General features: G+C 41.8%; 2 protein-coding genes across 2 annotated transcripts in view; one reads left to right on the forward strand and one right to left on the reverse strand.

Annotated features, from left to right (window-relative positions):
• The window catches only part of LOC6534451 (elongation factor-like GTPase 1), a 77,038-nt gene that overhangs the window by 11,506 nt on the left and 45,354 nt on the right, over positions 1-20,178 (reverse strand). The window lies entirely within an intron of this gene.
• LOC6534454 (protein giant-lens) lies at positions 937-13,933 on the forward strand. Its single transcript, XM_002095095.4, has 4 exons — positions 937-2,057; positions 12,271-12,824; positions 12,939-13,110; positions 13,179-13,933. The coding sequence occupies exons 1-4, from the start codon at positions 1,593-1,595 to the stop codon at positions 13,389-13,391; spliced, it is 1,404 nt and encodes a 467-aa protein (XP_002095131.2). The 5' UTR covers positions 937-1,592; the 3' UTR covers positions 13,392-13,933.

Genomic DNA, 20,178 nt, shown 5'->3' on the forward strand with positions numbered 1-20,178 from the left:
AAGAAGAAGGCCCAAACATGAGGAGGGGAGCGAAGAAGGCCAGGAGGAGGCGGTCCAAGTCCAAGTCGTTGTGGCTAAGGCAGGAATTAGTTTCCGGTGCCGTAGTAAAGATGACAAAAACAACACGGCGGCAGCAAAAACGGCCGAAAGGATGCAACGGAAGCGGCAAGAGTCGCTGGGCTGCGAGGCCCCCTTTTAATTTTTTGTTATTTTGTTGTATTTTATTTCGTCGCTTTTGTTGCCTTTGCTTTAAGCCAAGCACGCGAGCCAGAGACACCTTGCCATCCGCTCGCTCTCACCAACACAGTCGCACAGCCGCACAGACTCACAGATGCATCTCACAGATACGCTCACGCACACAGGAGCAGCGGCAATGGATGCTGCAACCACCAGCGGGAAAGGCAGCAACAACATGTTCATTCATTCATATCCAGCTCTCTCTCGTGCTCTCTCACGATGTGCCGCTGCCGCTCGTGCACTGAGAAAAATATCGTTTGATCAGGATACTTAAAAAAAATATCTCAAAAGGTTTAAAATCACTAAAAGTCTGCTTAAATGAGTGCATTAAATACACTATTCATAACATACTTCATCATTTCTGTTGAAGAGCTTAGAATTTGTGGTCTACTTAAAACTAGTTCACTCATTGTTATAAAAACAAATAATAATTTAATTTTATAATTTAATTTAATTTTATAATTGTTCGTTAGTGAAATTAAATGGATATTTTTTTACATACTTTTAAGATTTTAATTGAGATGGTTAAATTTTCAAGACTTGAGTTTCTTGTTATATGACTTAAATGACTTCGTTTGATCGCGCAATTTCTCTCAGTGCACAGACACGCACATACCGGCAGCGACGCGAGCAGCGGACTTCGCTGCCGGCTTCAGCGACTCTCGCTCGCCGTGCGCTGCTCGTTTTGGATTTTCTGTTTGATCAGTTCGAAAAGTGAGTTGGTCGAGCGAACAAGCATATAGCGAGGGCAGCGGAATCGAGGCGATACGATACGATACGATACAATACGATACGATACCGTAGGGTATACGTTCCAGGAGCGAATGAAAAGACGGGACAAGACGAGACGAGACGAAAGGCCACCGGAGACAGCGACGTCGCGGGTGTAAAGTTACTAAATAGCAAACAGAAACTACCGACCACCGAGCATTGCAGTGAATGAAATATCCAATAATTTCGAGTGACATTCGCCACAAATCAATCGATCGTTCGATTTGAAACCTGATTTGTAGAGTTCGTTTCTGCCAGTGTGCCAGTGTGTGTGCATGTAAGCCATGGGTTCTAAGCGAGCGAGTGAGATAGAGCGAGAACACTGATTCGACTCGATTCGGTTCGCTTCGATTCGATTCGATTCGATTGGATTTGATTCGAATTCAATTACAAAATTTATTGAGTGTCAATTACAAACCGCAAGAAAACAACCCGCACGCACAAATCAAATCTCACAGCGGAGATTTCGATAGATTCGGAGAGATCCCAAAGATCGCCAGATCTAGGTACAGATCCAGATCCACATTCAGATACCATCAACATCCAGAGATCCAGAAATCCAGCTGGAGTCAGAGTCATAAATCATGCCTACGACATTGATGCTGCTGCCGTGCATGCTGCTGTTGCTGCTGACCGCCGCTGCCGTTGCTGTCGGCGGCACGCGACTGCCGCTCGAGGTGTTCGAGATTACGCCGACAACATCCACGGCGGACAAGCACAAGAGTCTGCAGTACACCGTCTACGATGCCAAAGATGTTTCAGCAGCAGCAGCGGGAGTAGGAGCGGGATCGGGATTGGGAGCTGGAGCTGGAGCAACGGGAGCAACTGGAGTGGCGAGCAGTACAGTGAAGCCAGCCAAGACAGCCGCCGAGCAACTGACCGTTGTGAGCATTTCCACGGCGGCCGCGGAGAAGGATCTCGCCGAGTCGCGTCGTCATGCGCGACAAATGTTGCAGAAGCAGCAACAGCAGCAGCAGCAACACCGCAGCTTCAGCGGCATCAAGCAGCAGCACGGCGATCGGGATGTGCGCGTCCTCTACCAAGTGGGGGTGAGTAGCTAGCAAATACGAAATTCATTTGATTAGCCTGGCTAATTACATGTTTGCATTGATCGGGGCTAAGTAAAAAACAGAAATAACACAAGGTACCAATGAAACCAACAACTGGCAATGGCAGGTTGCATAATGCAGGCAACAACGTCAGCAGACACCTGTTCAACTGGTTGCCATTTGCCCACGCCAGCGGTATCAGCGGCAGCAGCAGCATCTACACAGAAAACAATCCCGATCGATTAGATACTTTCATTTAAGCTAACGAACGGATGAGAGGTTAAGGGTCTGCTATACCAAATTATCAAAGAACTTTCAAAAAAGATTCCTATCTTTGGATTCATAATCATGGACATCATAATCAATTACCCAATCACATAGATTATAGCATAGAGATCGCAAGACTAGCTGCGATTTCTTTCTCTGCACAGCAGGTTTTGCAATGCAACTTTTTTGGGCTGGGTCCGAGCTTTAGTTCGTTATTTTTACATATTTTGTTGCTTTTGTTCAAGAAACGCTGGCTATATTTAGCAGCCGCCCTATGGCCATTACACTTGACACCCACAAAACCACTATCCATATATCAGCACACGCATATGGCACATTTAATTGCAGCGGCAACACTCGCTCTAGATGAAAAATGAAAGTTGTTTGCAGCCGAGAGCTCAACTCAACTGATCTGTCGCATTTGATCAATTAAAGCCGCAATTGCTGTACCGAACCGAACGATATGAGCGATACCAAAACCAATTAGCCCGGCGGGTCAAGAGTTCAATGCTGGCTACTCATGACTAAGCCACGGCCCACCAAAAAGTTCTTGGCGTTATCTTTCCCCTTAAATCCGCTACAATGCGAATTCAGATCGTAGGTCACATCGGTTCCATTGTTCTCACTCCGATCTGGTCATAAATCAAGTGTCCATTGAGAAAGAGAGGGGATTGGATCGGTCGTATATCATGTATCGTATATCTATTATGTCAAATGTCATACGACAAAACACGCCCTGAAAATCGAATTCTTGCTTGATGTTGCTACGAGGCCGAGGCGTGAAGTATCAACAGTAATCAAAGGCAAAATATTGACGGCGTAAACAAGTCAGCAAAAGGGGCAGGGCAGCAGAAAGGGTTCGACTTGGAAATACCCTTGCGAAGGATCACTATCTAAGGGTACCTAAGGGATCACTACTATGCATAAATCAGCATAAGAGATCAATCAATGGTTAATAACTTTATACGAAAACCAAGCGTATCCTTAAACTTCACTCCCAAGAAGATATATCATTTAACCTTCTTTCAAGCCACAGCGTTTGGGCTCGACTTGGTTCATAAATTTTGAAATCCAAATGCCTGCAATAAATTTTGGAACGCATATAAAACAAGCATAACAAAGCAGCATCACAACACAACACCTAAAATAGACAAAAAAAATTGAGCAGAGAATTCCTGTTGTTTGGAAACTTGCAATAAAAACGCCTTGTTGGAGAATAGAACACAACGGAATAGATCCACAAAAGGCTGTGAATGAGCAGCCGGAAAGAGAGGCAAATAGCCAGATAGAAAGAGACGGGCAGAGGGGAAGGAAAGAGACGGAGGGAGGAAGGAGGCTGGGAGCGAGGGAGAGGAAAGTTTATAGAAGAAAACAAAAAGTTCCCATGCTTAAAAGCGCTAAACATTCAGTTCCGGTATTTAAAAACGTTTTCAACGACCACGACTGAGACGGGGATAGAAGGAGACGGCAACAGCAGGGGGAGGGAGACGGGTAGACGGGGAAGACCTGAATGAAAGAAAATTCATGAATGAAATACGACCACGACGACTACGAGAAGTCGATGATGATGGTCATAATGACGGTGGTACGGTATGGTATGGTATGGTATGGTATGGTGTGGTATAATGGGTGAAATGGTGGTGAGTGAGGGGCGCGATGAGGTGGTGCATGTGTGAGTGGGAACACTGAGAAAACTTCGTTGATGTATTATGACTGGAAAGTGTTTACTTAAGGTCGATTACTAGGGTTCTCATAAAATTATAAACACAAGTCTACACTCATAACAATGAGTTCCAATAGAAGCATTAGAAAGCATTTTTTAGCTATTTGGAATGTAATCTAGTCTCACTGAAATATCAATGAGCGCATTCGTGAATATTTTCTCTCACTGTACACGCGTGTGTGAATGAATGAAAACGTAAACGCTGGATGAGCAGAGCAGCCAGCAAATGCTACGTCAGCGACTTCAACTTCTCGCTTGGCTGGGCAAGTCAATCTATGAATGAATGAATGCCAAAGCGACAGACCGTCCAAATGTATGAATGGCTAAAGCCAACAAGAACAACAACAAGACAACACAACTACAGCAACAGCAACAGAGATCGGGCAATTTGTCGGGCCATATACAAACAGATCAGCCACGCATATTTGGCCTAAACAAGTCGATGTGTGTGCGCGTGGCATGGCCAAAAGCCAGAGAGTTGGGAAAACATACATACCAGGGAAGGGGATTGATTGGAAATGGAATATCAAAAGAGTCTGCCACAAATTCCAATTGACTGAGAAATGTTTAAACAAACCAAGCATATATTCCGGCCATTCTGGCTATTTGACCAAGCTGAGTTCTGGTGTTGCAGGCAGGTGTGAAAATGCTTTATAGGCTGCAATCCAAACATGGAAACAAAAGTGCCAGTTGTGCGTATGCCTTGTGCCGAAATACGCAATAAATATTTATGGAAATACTTGGTTATATAAACCTACAAAATTTTATTTCGGCCACACCTCTAATGGTTATTTATGGGATTTCTATGCTAATCAATACATCCGATATGTTTGACACGATATGACAATTTTGAATTCAGCCTTCTTCAAACTAGTTTTTTGAATCGTTGATCTGATTTTGGTAAATTTATGTTCATGAGTTTTTTCACAGAAATCATCAATGGACTTGAGCATCCGATTTCTATTGAACTTTTGTGTTTTTCGTGATGGGAGATTCTTGTGAATGAAATTTTACGCTGGGAACTTTCGTTAATTTGATGAAATTTCAACGATTGCGCTGGGGAACTTCCACGAAACCTTCTAATTGATCAATCACTGACCTGCTGCAGTATCAGTTTCCTTCTGTGGAAATAATAGATCATATCTATGTTCCTTAATTGGTTGATGACTAATTCTATGAGTGCTTTGAGTATTCATTAATGCAATGTTTCATATTTGTAAGAGTCAAAAGTCTGCTGACTAAGCTTAGGAGAAATGCATTCTTTGTTAAGTGCATTTGAATATCAAAAGCCAAATATGTTAAAATGAAATAATTCCATTAGCAAACAAAACGCCTTCCCTTCTAAAATTAATTTCATCCCAACAATCGGAGCCTAACATTTTAATCCCATAATGAATCGAATCGCGCTTCCCTCGATTTCGCATATCATGTTTTTACAATTTCTATCTATGCTTTTTGCTCTGCCATGGAATTTTTGTTATGCTAAATATAGAAATTATTCAATGCGATTCGAAGGCAAAAAATAATAATAATCATAAATAAGACAAACAAATATTGAAAGAGAGTAGACAGCGATGACAGCAGCAACAGCAACAGCAAAAGCAACAATGGATATATGTCGGTTAAGTGTGTCTGGATGCCGCAGACGAAGTTAGGCGCGAATATAAAAATATTTGCCTAAAAAACAAGCAGCAGGCAGCAGCAGCATACCGCAATTATTCACCTAAAAAGTGCCCAAGTCTACGATCTCGGAGAGCTCCATTGAGAAAAATGCCCCCGACTACAACAGCAGCAACTACAACTACAACAACAGCTACAACTACAACAACCTGAGCCAACGGATGCTCAGATACCAAAAAACTAGTTTGCCCACTTTTTTCCCTCGACTTCTTCCTCTTCTGCCATATAGACTTTGTTGTTGGCGCGCGCGCCAAGTCAACTTTTATAGATACTATATATATAAATATATTTTCTCATATGAGCTAACAAAATACTACAAGCCTGAGTTGCAGGCGAAGCTCCAGATACTCTACCACGCAACTTCAAAACATAATGCACCAACTTTAGATATTCTTTTTCATTTTCAAAATCACCTGAAAGAAACCAGGCGAAGGCCATTGGACTTTCCATGAGAATACTAGGCAAAATCGCAATTATTTCTTTGTCAGGCATAAGGTCAACGCAAATGTTTATATCTGCTCCAGATATCCAAAGCAATACGTATAATCTCGTGATATGGCTAATTTATGAGATCTTTCAGCTATGAGGCTAGAACAAAAGTTTCTATCTCGTCCAGATATCCATTGATATACGTACGATCCCATGATGTTGTTGATTTATAAGATCTTTCGTTTTTCTGCCACTATTGTTTGGCCGTCTAAGCTTTGTGCCACTTTTCGAGAAAAAAAAGCATTTCTCTGTCGCTGGCCAGGCGGAAATGTGGCTTGGAACACTTCCGCTTTTGTTGGCCAAGAAAAGAGATAGACAAAGAGAAAGAGACCTTGTTACAGTTATTGATGGACACGTTCCAATTTCCCACCTCCCCGGGCGCAACTGGCGGCTTTTCCGATCGTGTAAGTGTGCTAATTACGTGCCCAGAGGCGCAATTTGTTTACAATAATATCAAAACAAGACGCGGAGGGAAAAAAACCCGAACGATGGCGGGGTAAAAAAATAAATTAACTATAAATAAGCAACGACGAATGCTGCTCTTCTTTGTTGCTGGATTTCATTCATAAAAACGCGCGCAGACGACGAGTAAACAGCAAATGGATGGAATGGGTATTGGGTGTATTTACAAGGGGGAGGGGAGCAGGAGGGGAGGCAACGGGGCGTGGCACTGCGAGTTGCTCATAATTATCAGACAAAACAGGCAAAAAAAAAATATATATATATATATCACAAGCGTTTTGGTGACGTTTTGCGCGCGTTTTCTGCAAGAAAAAAGCATGAATGTATGTATGTGCACAAAAATGCGAACGGCCAAAGCCAGTTTACACTAAAAGCCGGGCAACTTTTCATTTAGCTAGCTGGCCGGCCATCCATTCATTCATAAAAATCGCCGCAGCAACAGCAACGAGCCATCGGCATTGTAGTCAAGATTTATTTATTTGGCGGCAAGCGCGTAAAAGGAGCCCACAGCACAGCAGCAACATCAGAAGTAGCAACAGCAAAATGCAGCAGCAACATGTTTATAGCCCGCCACACAGTCGGCAACATTTTGCGGTTGTCGTGTTTCTTTTTGGCCAAGGCAACAATTACAATGGCCAGAAAGCCGCAGCAAAAAAGCCACAAACAACTATGCCACGTTGTTGCTGAATGAATGAATGAATGAATTACTTTTTTCCGTTCCGTTGTGGCAGCAACAGCAGCAAAAGCAGCAACATCAGCAGCTGAGACTGATTGTGGTCGGGTATTGGGTATATGGAGTTGTGGAGTTGGCTATTGGGTATTCGGCATGGGCATGGGCATGGGGATAAGAGGATGAGGATGAGGATGTGGATGTGGTTAGTGGATGTCCGTGTGCGTAGACGTTCATTAATTGTGACGATCAACAAGCTACGCAAAAATCAAGCAGCAACAAAAGGGGAAGTTGCTGATGTTGTTTGTTGCTGCTTCAGCTGCAATTGGCTGCCCCGCAAGAAACCAGTTTCCCAGCTATACAGCTATACCCTGAACAATCCTTGACAAACAACAGGAGTACTCCGCTTTTGCAATGAGCTTTGGTAGAAACGTTCATCAATTATTGTTTACATTTTCTAAGAAGTTACATTATATCCAAACGATAGGGTCGTTTCAATAAATAAGAGAAAGTACTTAAATTTATTGAAACGAGCTTATCGTTTCATTTCGAAACATACAGTTGTGCTTTTTAAATCAATAAATTCGCAGAGTATCCAAACTTCTTTGTCCAAACTGATTTGGTCAACATTCTTATAATTTTTCTGCTGTTGTCTGTTGGCTTTTGCGCGCTTCCTTTTGGAATTTCTGCTGTTTTATGAATGAAAATGTTTTTTCCCTGCTTGTTTGCGGTTGGGGCATGCTTCCGTTAAGGCAGTCCAGAAAAAAAAGAGAGAAAAACAGGCAGCCAGGCAACGGCAGGCAATGGCAAAAGTGGCACGGTCAGTCTGCGTGCCCCGGGCAATTCCTGGACTTGCCTATGCAAAGTATTATTATATACTCGTACATATATAAATTCATCGCATTTTTTTTGAAGAGCCGGCCGTACACAAATCTTTTCTACTTCCGGCTTGGGATGAATCTCTCTAAGTGCTCGCGCTGGCCTGAGAGTTTTCACTGGAATTCTCTGCGACTGGGACTGGGACTTGGACTCCGACTCCAACTTGGAATCGGAAGACAGATAGTGACCTAACAACTTCCGTGTTACTTCCGCTTCGTCGGCCCCATCTTCCACTTCCGTTTCTAACAATTTTAATTGAATTTTCGTGTAAACACACTGACTTAGGCAATATATATGTATATATATATACATATATCTTGACCAGAAACTGGGATGAAAACCAATGCTGAGCCGGCATACTTCCGCTTACTGCGGCCACATGACGACGCCAGATTGCATAATTCTCTAGCCCAAAAAACAACTGAGAGAGAGAAGAATAACCCAAAATCGAGTAGGAGTCGGAGTATGAGTATAAGGGTGGGGGGAACGGAGAAAAACAATGTGGAAAAGGAAGTGTATAGAAAAATCATTAACGCACAGACAAAAGATAACAGAGGGTGCAGGGGATAGGATATAGCGGAGACTGGAGACTACCTGATGGCAACACACTTGTGGCAGGCGGCAGGCTGCTGTCATCCATCCGTCTTGTCTAACGGTTGGAAAATCGGAAAGATCGGAAAATCTCCGGCCCGGACGTTGATCGTCGTGTGTGCGTCAACGCCCTCATGGGAACCAAAAACCCACGAAAGAATTACGGGGCGGCGGGGGAAAAACTCAACCAACTGTTGCCGCTGCACCGGGAAAACAACAACGCAGACATCTTCCGTTTGTTGTGTGGAAATTTATGTCATTGATTGTCCTTTAGTTAGGCTGCTATTGATAGCACACCAGATGGGGCGCAAATGCGCAATACAATGATACAATGCGGAGCAGGTGCAGTCGATACTTGGCCTTATTTTGCCAAAGTCATAGTCAGGTTATAGTGAAAGCAGCATCCTCTGAACACAGGTGAACCAAAAATGGATTCAAATCCATTCAAATCTAAACTGCAGCATCGCATTTAAGTAGCTTTGTAATATATTTGAACATTATATACAATAACCATAATACTAATCAAGGACTAGGCCATGAAAACAGTTGTGCTGGAAAAGAAATCAGTTAAGTTCGCTATTGAATTAATGTAGGCTCTTCTGATAACTATGCTTTAGTGTCATAAACATTTTAAAACACAATTTATGGCAATATGGAAGTATAAATAAAAGGCAGGAACCTTGTTCCTAAAACGCTTTAAGTCTCTGAAAGTCCCTGCAAATTGGCAGCACTGCCTCGTGCAATTGAAGACACCTCACTTCCGCTGCGGGGAATGGCATTCCCGGCATTCAGGCAGCCACATGAGGCATGACAGCAATGACGCTAGAAGTAGCTCCAAGAATTCCATTGTGGGGAGACCCCCTGGCAACCCAGCCCCTCCCTCTACCCCTCCCCCTCGACCCATTCACCCCCTTTCTGGAGGTTGTGAGCGGGGTTAATTTGATTCAATTAAAGAGATGGAATGGGAGAAGGGTTCCCTTTTTCGCAGGCGGCTTTCATTGAAATCAAAAGTCACAAAAGTTTGTCAATGCTTGCGGCATCACGTTGCACTGCTGCGTCCAGCTGCTGGAGGAAAAAAGCTGTTGGTCTGGGGAAATGGGGCCAGCAAAGGGGGGGCACAGAGGGAAAACTCTTTCATTGTCTTTGGCGCGTTCTCAACTTCCGTTGGCACTGCACTTTGACACATGAGGCTAATTGTCTGACTGCTCGGGGAGCGGTACACGCGTGCTGCTGATGGAGATCGAGCAAATTATAAAGTGTGGCAGCAGCTTGGACCCCCAGCCCCCTGCCCCCCAACTCCCCGCCGCACCACCTTCTTTGGGGAGCTGCTAAACCGGAAATCCGGTTGCCTTCTCTCCCTCTTCTCGCCGCCTTTCTTATGTTTGCTTTTTTCCTCGCTTTTTTGTGTTGGCCTGGCAAAACTTTTACTACTCTTCCAGCTTCTTCGCCAGCACAGAAACTTTCCTCTTGTTTACAAGTTGATTCTACTCGTGCACGTTATAGAATTTCAAAAACAATGTTTATTTTGAATTTTGGGCTATCAAAATGAAGGGCTTAGAATAAGTAATAATGCAATGCAAGGTGCTTTAAAATTCCATTAAACTCAAACTCTACAAACAACATCACATTTTTTCTGCGTGCACCTCTCTGAGCTTCTCAGAGATGAGCTGATGGCATTGGAATGCCGATGAAGCATGTCTTCTTTGATATGCTGCCCCTACCCTGTGATTTGCTTATCAATATGTAAAATTGTATACGAATAACGGTGATGTCTTTGAAGTGCCATTTCCCGACACAACAACACATCAAGACAAAAATAAAAAATAAAAAACAAAAAACAGAGAGAAAAAACTCACTGAATGGGGGAAAGAAATCTCAATAAACATGCTCGAATTTCAAAGAATTTCTCACGCTGCTTACCCAACGGATCCCCCTTGAAACTCCACTTCTGGCATATCCTGTCAGGGGTGGATTGACAATGGTCGCATAGCTCTTCCCCCCATCGAAATCGAGAAAGAATCTCAGCAATGCCCGAAGCTTCTGCTTGAAATATGAATAATCAAAGTGCAAGACAAATTCGCTCGTCGAAAGGGTTAAGGACTTCGGCAGGTGCTGCGTTTGAAACTGGGTCAAAAATGCGTGGGAAACGGGGGAGCGAGTGGAGAAGGAAGTTCCGGAAGCAGCATTATAAAAAAATCAGGAAGTAAATACAACTAATAAAGTGCACAAGGAAGGCAGGCAGACGACATCCGGGGGAGAGCGAGACGGGAAAACAGCAGGGAATTGTCATAGAGAACTCCGGCTCAATTGAGCAAAAAGGTAAAAGGTCAGGCAACCTGTTCCGGACTCACTTCCGCCTCATCTACGGCTAATCCCTTTTTCAATGCGCTGTAGCTGTAGCTTAAGTGTGAGTGTGCGTGTGCACTCACTTATTTACTTCCGTCAGTTGCACTAAATCACTTCCGGACTTCCGGTATGCGCTCTCCCGAAAAAAAATAAAGGAAGGACCTCAAGGAATGACCCTAAAGAGCTCAGGTAGCAGCAGGTGCAAGCCAAAAAAACCCGAAAATAATTTGAATAAAAATCAAGAAAAACTGGAAGGAGATAGTGGAGCGAGGGAAATGAAATTGAAACCAAACAAAAGGCGAAAACCCTCGACAAAAAGGGATAACAAAGAGCGAACAGAAAAAAATACCAGGGTGCGCGACAGTTCCACTTAAAAAATTGATTGCTTTCGATAATTTCATTGGAAACCTGTTGTTGTCGCTGTTCTTACTGTCAAGCATCACTAACAATAAAATCGAATGATAGAAGGAAACTGGGTAGAAGGCTCTGGAGTGGCATCCTCGAAAAGCACCCATCAGTTGCTAGTTGTTGGTTTTTATGTTACGACCAGGACACAACACAATGCATAAGTTTTTATTGGATCCCAACTTGGGCTTACGCAACAACAGAGCCCAAGTTTTCGGGACTCCCACTCTGTTTGGGGAATTCAATTAATGAATTGTATTTGTTGGGCAGCAAACAAACAAACAAACAAGACACCAAAGATATCCTCCAGTTAGGACCGACTTTGGCTGTCTCAGTTATGTTAATCAAGTTGCCATCACTGTGTTGACACAATCCTCTATTTTCGAAGGGTTCTTAACACTCCAGTCTCTGCAAGTTGCCTTTATGGTTTGTTTATCATATGGTAATTTGGCAAATATTCAAGTGGAGCATCAAGAGGATAATAAAAGGCTTTTAGGGCTTAAAATCACCTCCCAAGTATATTAAATTTCTAGGATTTTTCAAGTGGTTTAGCTGTGCTTTAAGGAATTTGATATCCCTCATTAGTATTCCTACTTTAGGGAGAGTATTAGACTATTATACCCTTGCTTTATTACAAACTGTTGTTTGCTAACCAGTTAAAGCACATGTTCCTAACAAAGTTCAATCATTTTCCTTTGAAGGACTCTGAAGAGGATTTGCCCATCTGTGCGCCGCATGCAGTCTGCTCCAAGATCGATCTGTACGAAACCCCCTGGATCGAGCGACAATGTCGTTGTCCTGAATCCAATCGCATGCCCAACAACGTGATCATCCATCATCACAGTCACTCTTCTGGATCCGCGGATTCGCTGAAGTACAGGAACTACTACGAAAGGGAGAAGATGATGCAGCACAAGCGAATGCTGTTGGGCGAATTTCAGGACAAGAAATTCGAAAGCCTGCATATGAAGAAGCTAATGCAGAAGCTGGGCGCCGTCTACGAGGACGATTTGGATCATCTGGACCAGTCGCCGGACTATAATGATGCCCTGCCCTATGCGGAGGTGCAGGATAATGAGTTCCCCAGGGGACCGGCGCACATGAGGCACTCTGGACACCGGGGATCCAAGGAGCCCTCAACCAATTTCATTGGCGGCTGTCCCAGCAGTTTGGGTGTGGAAGATGGCCACACCATTGCCGATAAGACTAGGCACTACAAAATGTGCCAGCCGGTGCACAAGTTGCCAGTTTGCAAGTAAGTTACAAATACATCCATACTTGATATACTTAGAATCTTGTACGAAATGCAGTTTTAAATTTACATGATATATTTAATCACTGTCTAATTAATAATTCTTTTTCCTTGAAGGCACTTCCGTGACTACACTTGGACTTTGACAACAGCTGCGGAGTTGAATGTGACAGAGCAGATAGTCCACTGCCGGTGTCCCCGGAATTCGGTGACATACCTGACCAAGAGGGAACCCATTGGAGATGGCAGTCCGGGCTACAGATATCTGTTCGCCTGCTCTCCCCTGACGGTGGGTTTTACATGGAATATTTTCTCAAAACTTGGCCTTAATTTCAATTTACAATTTCATTTATACAGCGCCTTCGCTGTCAGCGAAAGCAGCCGTGCAAGTTGTTCACGGTGCGAAAGCGTCAGGAGTTCCTGGACGAGGTCAACATCAACTCGTTGTGCCAGTGCCCCAAAGGACACCGCTGTCCCAGTCATCACACGCAGTCCGGCGTGATAGCCGGCGAGAGTTTTGTGGACGACAACATACAGACATATTCCGGGTACTGCATGGCCAACGATTGAGTGCATCGCCAAGGGGATCATTCCACATATGCACACATATAAAGCATATTTAAACACACACTTTGTAAAGGAAGATAGCGGAGGAAGTGAGCGGAGGAGCTGCAGCTACTATATAGATATCGACTGAGCCAATTGAGTCTCGCCAAGTTACCAACTAATGAGAAGGGAAAAACGAACAAATACAAGCTAGGAACTTAAAATGCACTTCCACACAAATCATTTTCAAGTTTTGAAGGGGCGTGTTTCTTTTGCTACCAAATTTTGGTCATAAAACGTATGATATAAATATTTAATTAGTTTTAAGCATCGATATGTGCGCAGTTTGTTATACAAATTATTTGTAATGAATATTTATGAAAACAAGAGCAAAACCTGCAACGAAGGAGGGCATGTGTATGTCCACTATGTAATATAGCAACAAACTATACTCGTAATCTAACCCGCATAAATTGTATATATTTTAATATATGTCTAACGAAAACAGTTTCAGTTATAATTTAAACGGAAATTATAGTACGTGCAGCAATGCAGCAAACATCAAAGAGCAGGATGTGCCAAATGTTCAGATGGGGTGCACTTAGTTAACGTAAGGATGTATCATTGAATAATTCATAGCGAAGGCAGTTTGAAACTGTGGCAACTCTGGCAGCTATTTTAGTGCAATTTGTGTGACGCCTTCAAAGCCACTTCTCCCGAGTTTGAGCACTGGATTTGGCAAGGAAATTAGAAATTAATTTAAAAATTGCGCAAGGGCTTTTAACTAAACTTATAGTAACCACTATGCCTCCTCCTCTTCCCTCTTAACTACGCATATGTACATCGATTTAAGCTACAGGATTTTGTTTATCCTAAAACGAGCAACAAAATTGGGCGACGTTTCGGTTTAAACACTTTGTAAAAAGGCAAAAATAAACACTAATTTATGAACAAAAGTTTTTATTATTTGCGTGCTTGTAACTATTTTTCTTTTACTGAAATAATACATCCAACTAGTTTCACCTTCTAAGTAGGCTATAAAAATTGCTGTTTATCACCGCAAAACCCTTTATTTCGTGGGTTTTTTATACACATATTTTAGGGGTGCCTGTGGTGTTAAAGAACATTGCCTACTTTTAGGCGTATGCGTTTGCCAAACGACAAATTTGACATCAAACGTAATGTAAAGTAACAAAAGTAATTCACTTTACCAAACGTATAAATAAAAAAATATATTTTTATAGGTATAATAAACCAATAATTGATTGATTAATAATATTTATAATATCAATCTTAATCTCGTAAGAAAATCGATTGCTGTTCAATACCAAATACCAAAGTGCCAAGTTACAGATAAGTGCAACTGCAGGCAAATGAAGTGCACTAATTAAGTTCCCTCACCAATTGTTCCATACAAGATGGTAAAGTAAGATAAGCTTTTCCAGCAATGGAAAATCCTCAGACATGACGTCAATCAGAAAAGCGAATGAAACCAATTATAACGCCATCAAATTACACTTCATGCTAATAACAGACAATTAGAGAACTCGTGATTTGCTGGCTTAATTCTTGACCAAATTGCCACATGCCTTGTGCATCCATCAAAATTATTCAACCGCAGAAGTGCTTCCTCTCTAAACTCTGCTCAAGCAAAAACAATTAAAACTAAGGCAAAAGTAACCGTAGAAGCCAAAAGCCAAAGCTTAGGCCTTGCAGCCAAAGCAGCTGAAAATGCAAATCATTGGACCAATGTTGATTAGAAAGCAGCTGGCGGCGCCTGAAGACGAAGAAGTCAAGACCCGTCATATAATTAAATAAATACCTCAAAATGCTGCGGAGATGAACCAGCGCTGGACCTAGCCACAAATTCAATTACCGAGCATCCATAAAAACAAAGCAGCAAAAAATTATCAAGAATTATGAAAAAAGGGCTATGTTTTCTACCGAAAGAAGAAGGCGTAAAAATATACAGTGCGAAAAGCCCAGTAAACCATAAAAAGCGCTCACAAAAAGATGAGTACTTTTTTATGCCCATTACCGGAAGAGAAGCATGGAGCATGGGAGCAATACGCCATCAAATCTATGAGGTTACAGCGAATGCATAAAGCGGATTTGTATACTAAGCATACAAGATCCTCAAAATCGTTTAGTGTGCCAACTAATTAGACAAAGATCTTTGAAAATGCACAGGGAAAGAAGCCGCCACAGATACAGGCCCATATAGCTACATGAAAACAGACAGATTGGGCACAGTTGGAAGACAGTTTATAGCATTAGCCCCTTAACAAGACCCAACAACCAAGCAACCAAACAACCCACCAAGCTCACAGACACTTAAAAACTTTAATTAGAGTTTAAGGAGCTCGGTACATTTTTCATTAGGCTGGCTATGAAATTCACTCACTTTTAGCCATCTGAACAGCCACAGACACCAAAATTGCCAACATTACCAACAGTTAGCCGCAGAAATAATTCATTGTCGCCCATTCCTCCACGTTGTCCTCAATCTCGATCTGAGGTCGGCAATTTTCACTTCAGCATGAGATTCTTGTCCCCAGAAACCGATGCTTTTGGCCCAGTAAAAGTTGAAACATGGATAAAAGAAAGTAAGTGCGCTGCTCTATTTACAAGTGAATGTTCTCAAACAACCTAAATTATTAGGATGTAAAAAACATCGTAAATAATATTACCTGAAAGGTTATTTCAAAACACAATAAAGCTTTTGGTTTTAGCTAAATACACTTTTGAGATACTACAAAAACCAAGTGAATCTACAGTGCTCAAAAAGCGATTCCCCAAATCATCGATCACAGAAATTCCTGAGTAATAATTATTTTGGCGAAAGTTTCATCACCCATCGAAACGCAGCGGGTCGAGTTGACTGACTTTGCTACTGTTGCACAGGTGCCGTCGATAACTAATTATTTCCACTCATCTTTCAGCAGCGGAGGAGGCAAAGAGCTGCTAAGGTGTCTGCATTTTCCATATTTATGAGCCATCATCGTTGACCGACTATCTTCAACTCCCCCGCCCCCAAAAAGTTGGGATACCAAGCCCCAGAGCTCAGATTCCCGTCCATTTATTGATTGATTGCCTTGATTATTGGCCGGACAGCCGATGGCTTAAATTTGCATGCCAAAAGCGAGTTAGGGAGATATTGGTTGCAGGGTTGTTTCGGGTTATTGGATGCCAGATTTATATGCATCATTAGAAAATGCCAGCACAGGGCTTCTTCTTTTTCACTGCTCGTAACTTTCTTTCGCATCATTAAAATGAACAACAACAAATTGGTCGCAAGACAAAAAAAATAATACCAAGAACTGTCCACAAATATCAAGAGCCCGAAAACAAAGTTGCATGTCTTGGAGGAAAACTTACTTAAGCACCGGCAAAAAAGAAGATCAGAAAGATCAGGAAACTTATGTGGTAAGATGGATTACATAAATGTAAATTAAAAAAGAAGTGACATTCTTCTTGAAACAAATTTAAAAATTAAGAAATATTAGATGCAAGATATAGAACCTAAGCTGATATACATAGATATAACCATAGACTACTTTGATTATGTGGTGCATTTAAAGTGTGAAGGAAAGAAACTGCAAGCCATCTGCAAAATAATATAATATTTAAAAGACATAGATGGCCATGTAGATTTTCCCAGTGCACCACGAAATTTCTTTCGTGTCCGAAAAATTTCTTCATTTGCGGGTCACTAATTAGACGCGATTTGTTGGCCCAACCTGACATGCAATCTCCCCCAAGAGGAAGGCGCCCAAATGGGAAACGATGGGGGAAGTGGGAAGTGGGAAGAGTTGGCCCCTTAAATGGCCAACATCTGCATAATTATGCGTTGTTGGTGGAAGGTGCTTATGCAGCTCAATGAATTTAATTGAGCAACATTAAGCCCGCAAAGGGCTGGGGATTCTGGCTCTTATCAGTTTGGCCTGGGAGAAATGAGAAATGAGAGGTAGCGATGAACAGTAGCGATGAGATGATCTCACTCAAATATAATTACTCTTAATATATATATTTACCGCAGTGGGTACTTTTTGCGGCTATTTCACCGTTTTTTACTTTACGTTTACCCATACAGGACAGGAAGCACTCAGGTGAAGATTTCACCTGTTGCTTAGAAAGTGAAATTTGTGTATTTTGTTTTTCATTTCTATTTCTACTTTTGGCGCTGTGAGATAATGCAAATGCGATAAGACATTAATCAATGCAATTAGCGATACAATTGCTTATTGATATCCGTTGGCCGTGGATTTTTCGGCTGGACAAATTTCCACAGATCTTAATGGCATTTTAATGGGAGCAGGGTGAAAGTTTATCGATTTATTTTTTGGAAGCCACGCGAGAAAAACCTGTGATATGCAAAAACAAAAAAAAAAATCTATGGTTTCTTAATGGCGAATCCAGACAATGCAATAAACTGCAACAATAAAGCAATAACAGTAACAATAACAATAATTGTAATAGCCAAAGTGCAGTGCCAAGTCATCGCCGATTCAAATGGAGATGGAAATGGTTTTGAAGATGTGGAGATGTGGAGATGGAAGTGCAGGCGATGCTGGCGAAGCAGGTGAGGTGCGGCCGCAAAACGAAAGCCGAGCCGAAAGATCCAAAGCTCCAAAGATCCAAGATACAAATCATGCATTACAATGGGTAAAGGCAAAGCCAGAGGCATTGAAATTGAAAGTAACACACGACTGCAGCCTGATGATGATTTTCTAATTGCACAAAAGCCAAGATGACTCAAGTGCCTCAACTCCATGCAACTTGGCGTATTTTCCCGAAAGGTGTTAAGTATGCAAATGACGAGCAGCTCTCGAGTTAACATCTCTAACTCAAAAGAAGAAGGAAAAATATGAAAAAAAGTAGGCAGTCATGTTGTAATATTTACAACCAAACACACACATGATCTGTGTGGGCGGGGTCAGCAGCGCGCCTTTTTGGCCCAAAAGCGAGTGGTAAAAGTATTCGGCGATTTTGACCCCACTGCCTCAAAAGCGGCAGCAGATTCGCATCTTTCAGATACTTTTACATGTACTTTCTCTACTTAGACTCCGCCTGGTATCGCACAATTTTTCCCCCTGTCTTTTAGGCCGCACCTAATCGGAATTTTGTGCGCCGGCGTAGAAGAGGAGTACCCGGAGGAGGAGACCCCAAGATCACCGGAGATCAGTGGCAGCGACAACGCTTTGATGTTGTAATTAACTTTCATTAGACTAAGCAAACAGCTCCGAGAATTGCAAGCAAAAAAATTATCGCAAAATCGTTGGTAAAAACTGAAAGAAATCTCTTCAAATTTGGAACTTCCGTAAGCGAATCTCGCATTTAAGTCTTAAGTTGGGTTTTTTTCTTCAGCCTGCTCGTGCTTTCTGCTTTTTGGCTTTTTTGGCACTTCCAGGTAAGCAAACTAAATTTCACTTTCGCTACACAATATCAACAGCGATTTAAGTGTGTGCTATATTTAAGTATTTACTTGGCCAACAGTACACAAAATGAGCTCAACAAAAGGCAAATAAACTTTGCCTAGAAATACCCTGCAAGTGCAAAAAGTGGTTATTGGTTAAGTTGGCTTCGTAACCAAAGTTAGTTTTATATAGTTAATCAGAGCAATTCCATTTATTACTTTATAAGAAAGGTGTTTCCTTTTTTTATTCAGAAACTAACAAACCTATTAAGATGTGTATGACTAAGATTCTTTTAGTTTAGAAGGGGAAAATCTGTTGCGGGGTAAATTAACATAAATATTGGGCTTGGGCACATTTTTATCAAAATTGTGTGGATTAAAAGAAGGTATCTTACAGTCGAAGCTAGATTAATCTACCTCCCAACTTTTATTCACCTTTTTTCAACTATTTCTTTTGGTCATGCGAATTCGTTTCCAAGGCGCGTTGATTGTTTTTCTTCCCCCAACGCCGCCCATCGACCCAAACCCTTGCCAAAAAAGAGTCGGAAAAAAATTGGCCAAAAAAGACAAACGATCCATGGGAAAGCCGCAAAAAGTAGAGATTCAAGCATTCAAATGAGATGCGGAGAGTCTTGAAGTATTTGCCTTGATTCCGCTCAATTGGCAATTTCGGAAAGAAAGTCCCCCATGCGCGACCAAAATGCGAGTCCGAGTGCCAGAATCCCGCAGAGCTGCAGTTTGGCCACGCGGAGCCACTTGGCCAACTACTTGACTACCCGAAGATCGTGTCCAAGTGGCCTGCTGAGTAATTAATGACACGAACCCCGAAATTTCTTCGCCCACCAGCTCATCTCTAAATTAATAAACAAAATGAGTGTTTGCGAAAATATTTGCCAAAACGCCTGGGAGATAAACCAATAAGCTTCTTTGTAATAAAAATTAAACTTTCCATCTTTGCTAAAGGCAAAGCAATATAATCAACCATAATAGGTCGAAAGTTTTTACTTAAAAGTAAAAAAGGGGCGCAGAAAATTAAATTGAAAGTTAATTTAAAATATATACTAATATAATTGAGATACTTTATAACAACTAAAAATGTATTAAATATTGTTTGGTTAATTTAAAACAACATATAGCAATTAGCTAAACAAATTGTAATTTTCTGCAGCTTCAACTAGTTTATAGGTCAACTTTAAAACAAGTATGCAAAAACTTTAAGAAGATAAATAAACAAGTTTGGCGTTTACTTTCCTTTTCTAAAAGCAAATTTAAGAACGAGTGGGAAACATCACTCGAGGAAAATCAAATTAATGGAAAAAAATATCCATTGACAGCCGCGGCTGCCAGAGACGAAGAAAAATAGAAAGAGCAACGATTGCAAAAGGAAAAATATAA

Source organism: Drosophila yakuba, chromosome 3L, assembly GCF_016746365.2.
Source record: "Drosophila yakuba strain Tai18E2 chromosome 3L, Prin_Dyak_Tai18E2_2.1, whole genome shotgun sequence".
Taxonomy (NCBI): Eukaryota; Metazoa; Arthropoda; class Insecta; order Diptera; family Drosophilidae; genus Drosophila; species Drosophila yakuba.

Bases quoted from the DNA above. Each gene is read 5' to 3' on its own strand.
- LOC6534454 (XM_002095095.4), top strand. From the start codon at position 1,593: ATGCCTACGACATTGATGCTGCTGCCGTGCATGCTGCTGTTGCTGCTG. The intron at 12,825-12,938 runs GTAAGTTACAAA...TTTTCCTTGAAG, and splicing joins CACAAGTTGCCAGTTTGCAA to GCACTTCCGTGACTACACTT. The intron at 13,111-13,178 runs GTGGGTTTTACA...TCATTTATACAG, and splicing joins TCGCCTGCTCTCCCCTGACG to CGCCTTCGCTGTCAGCGAAA.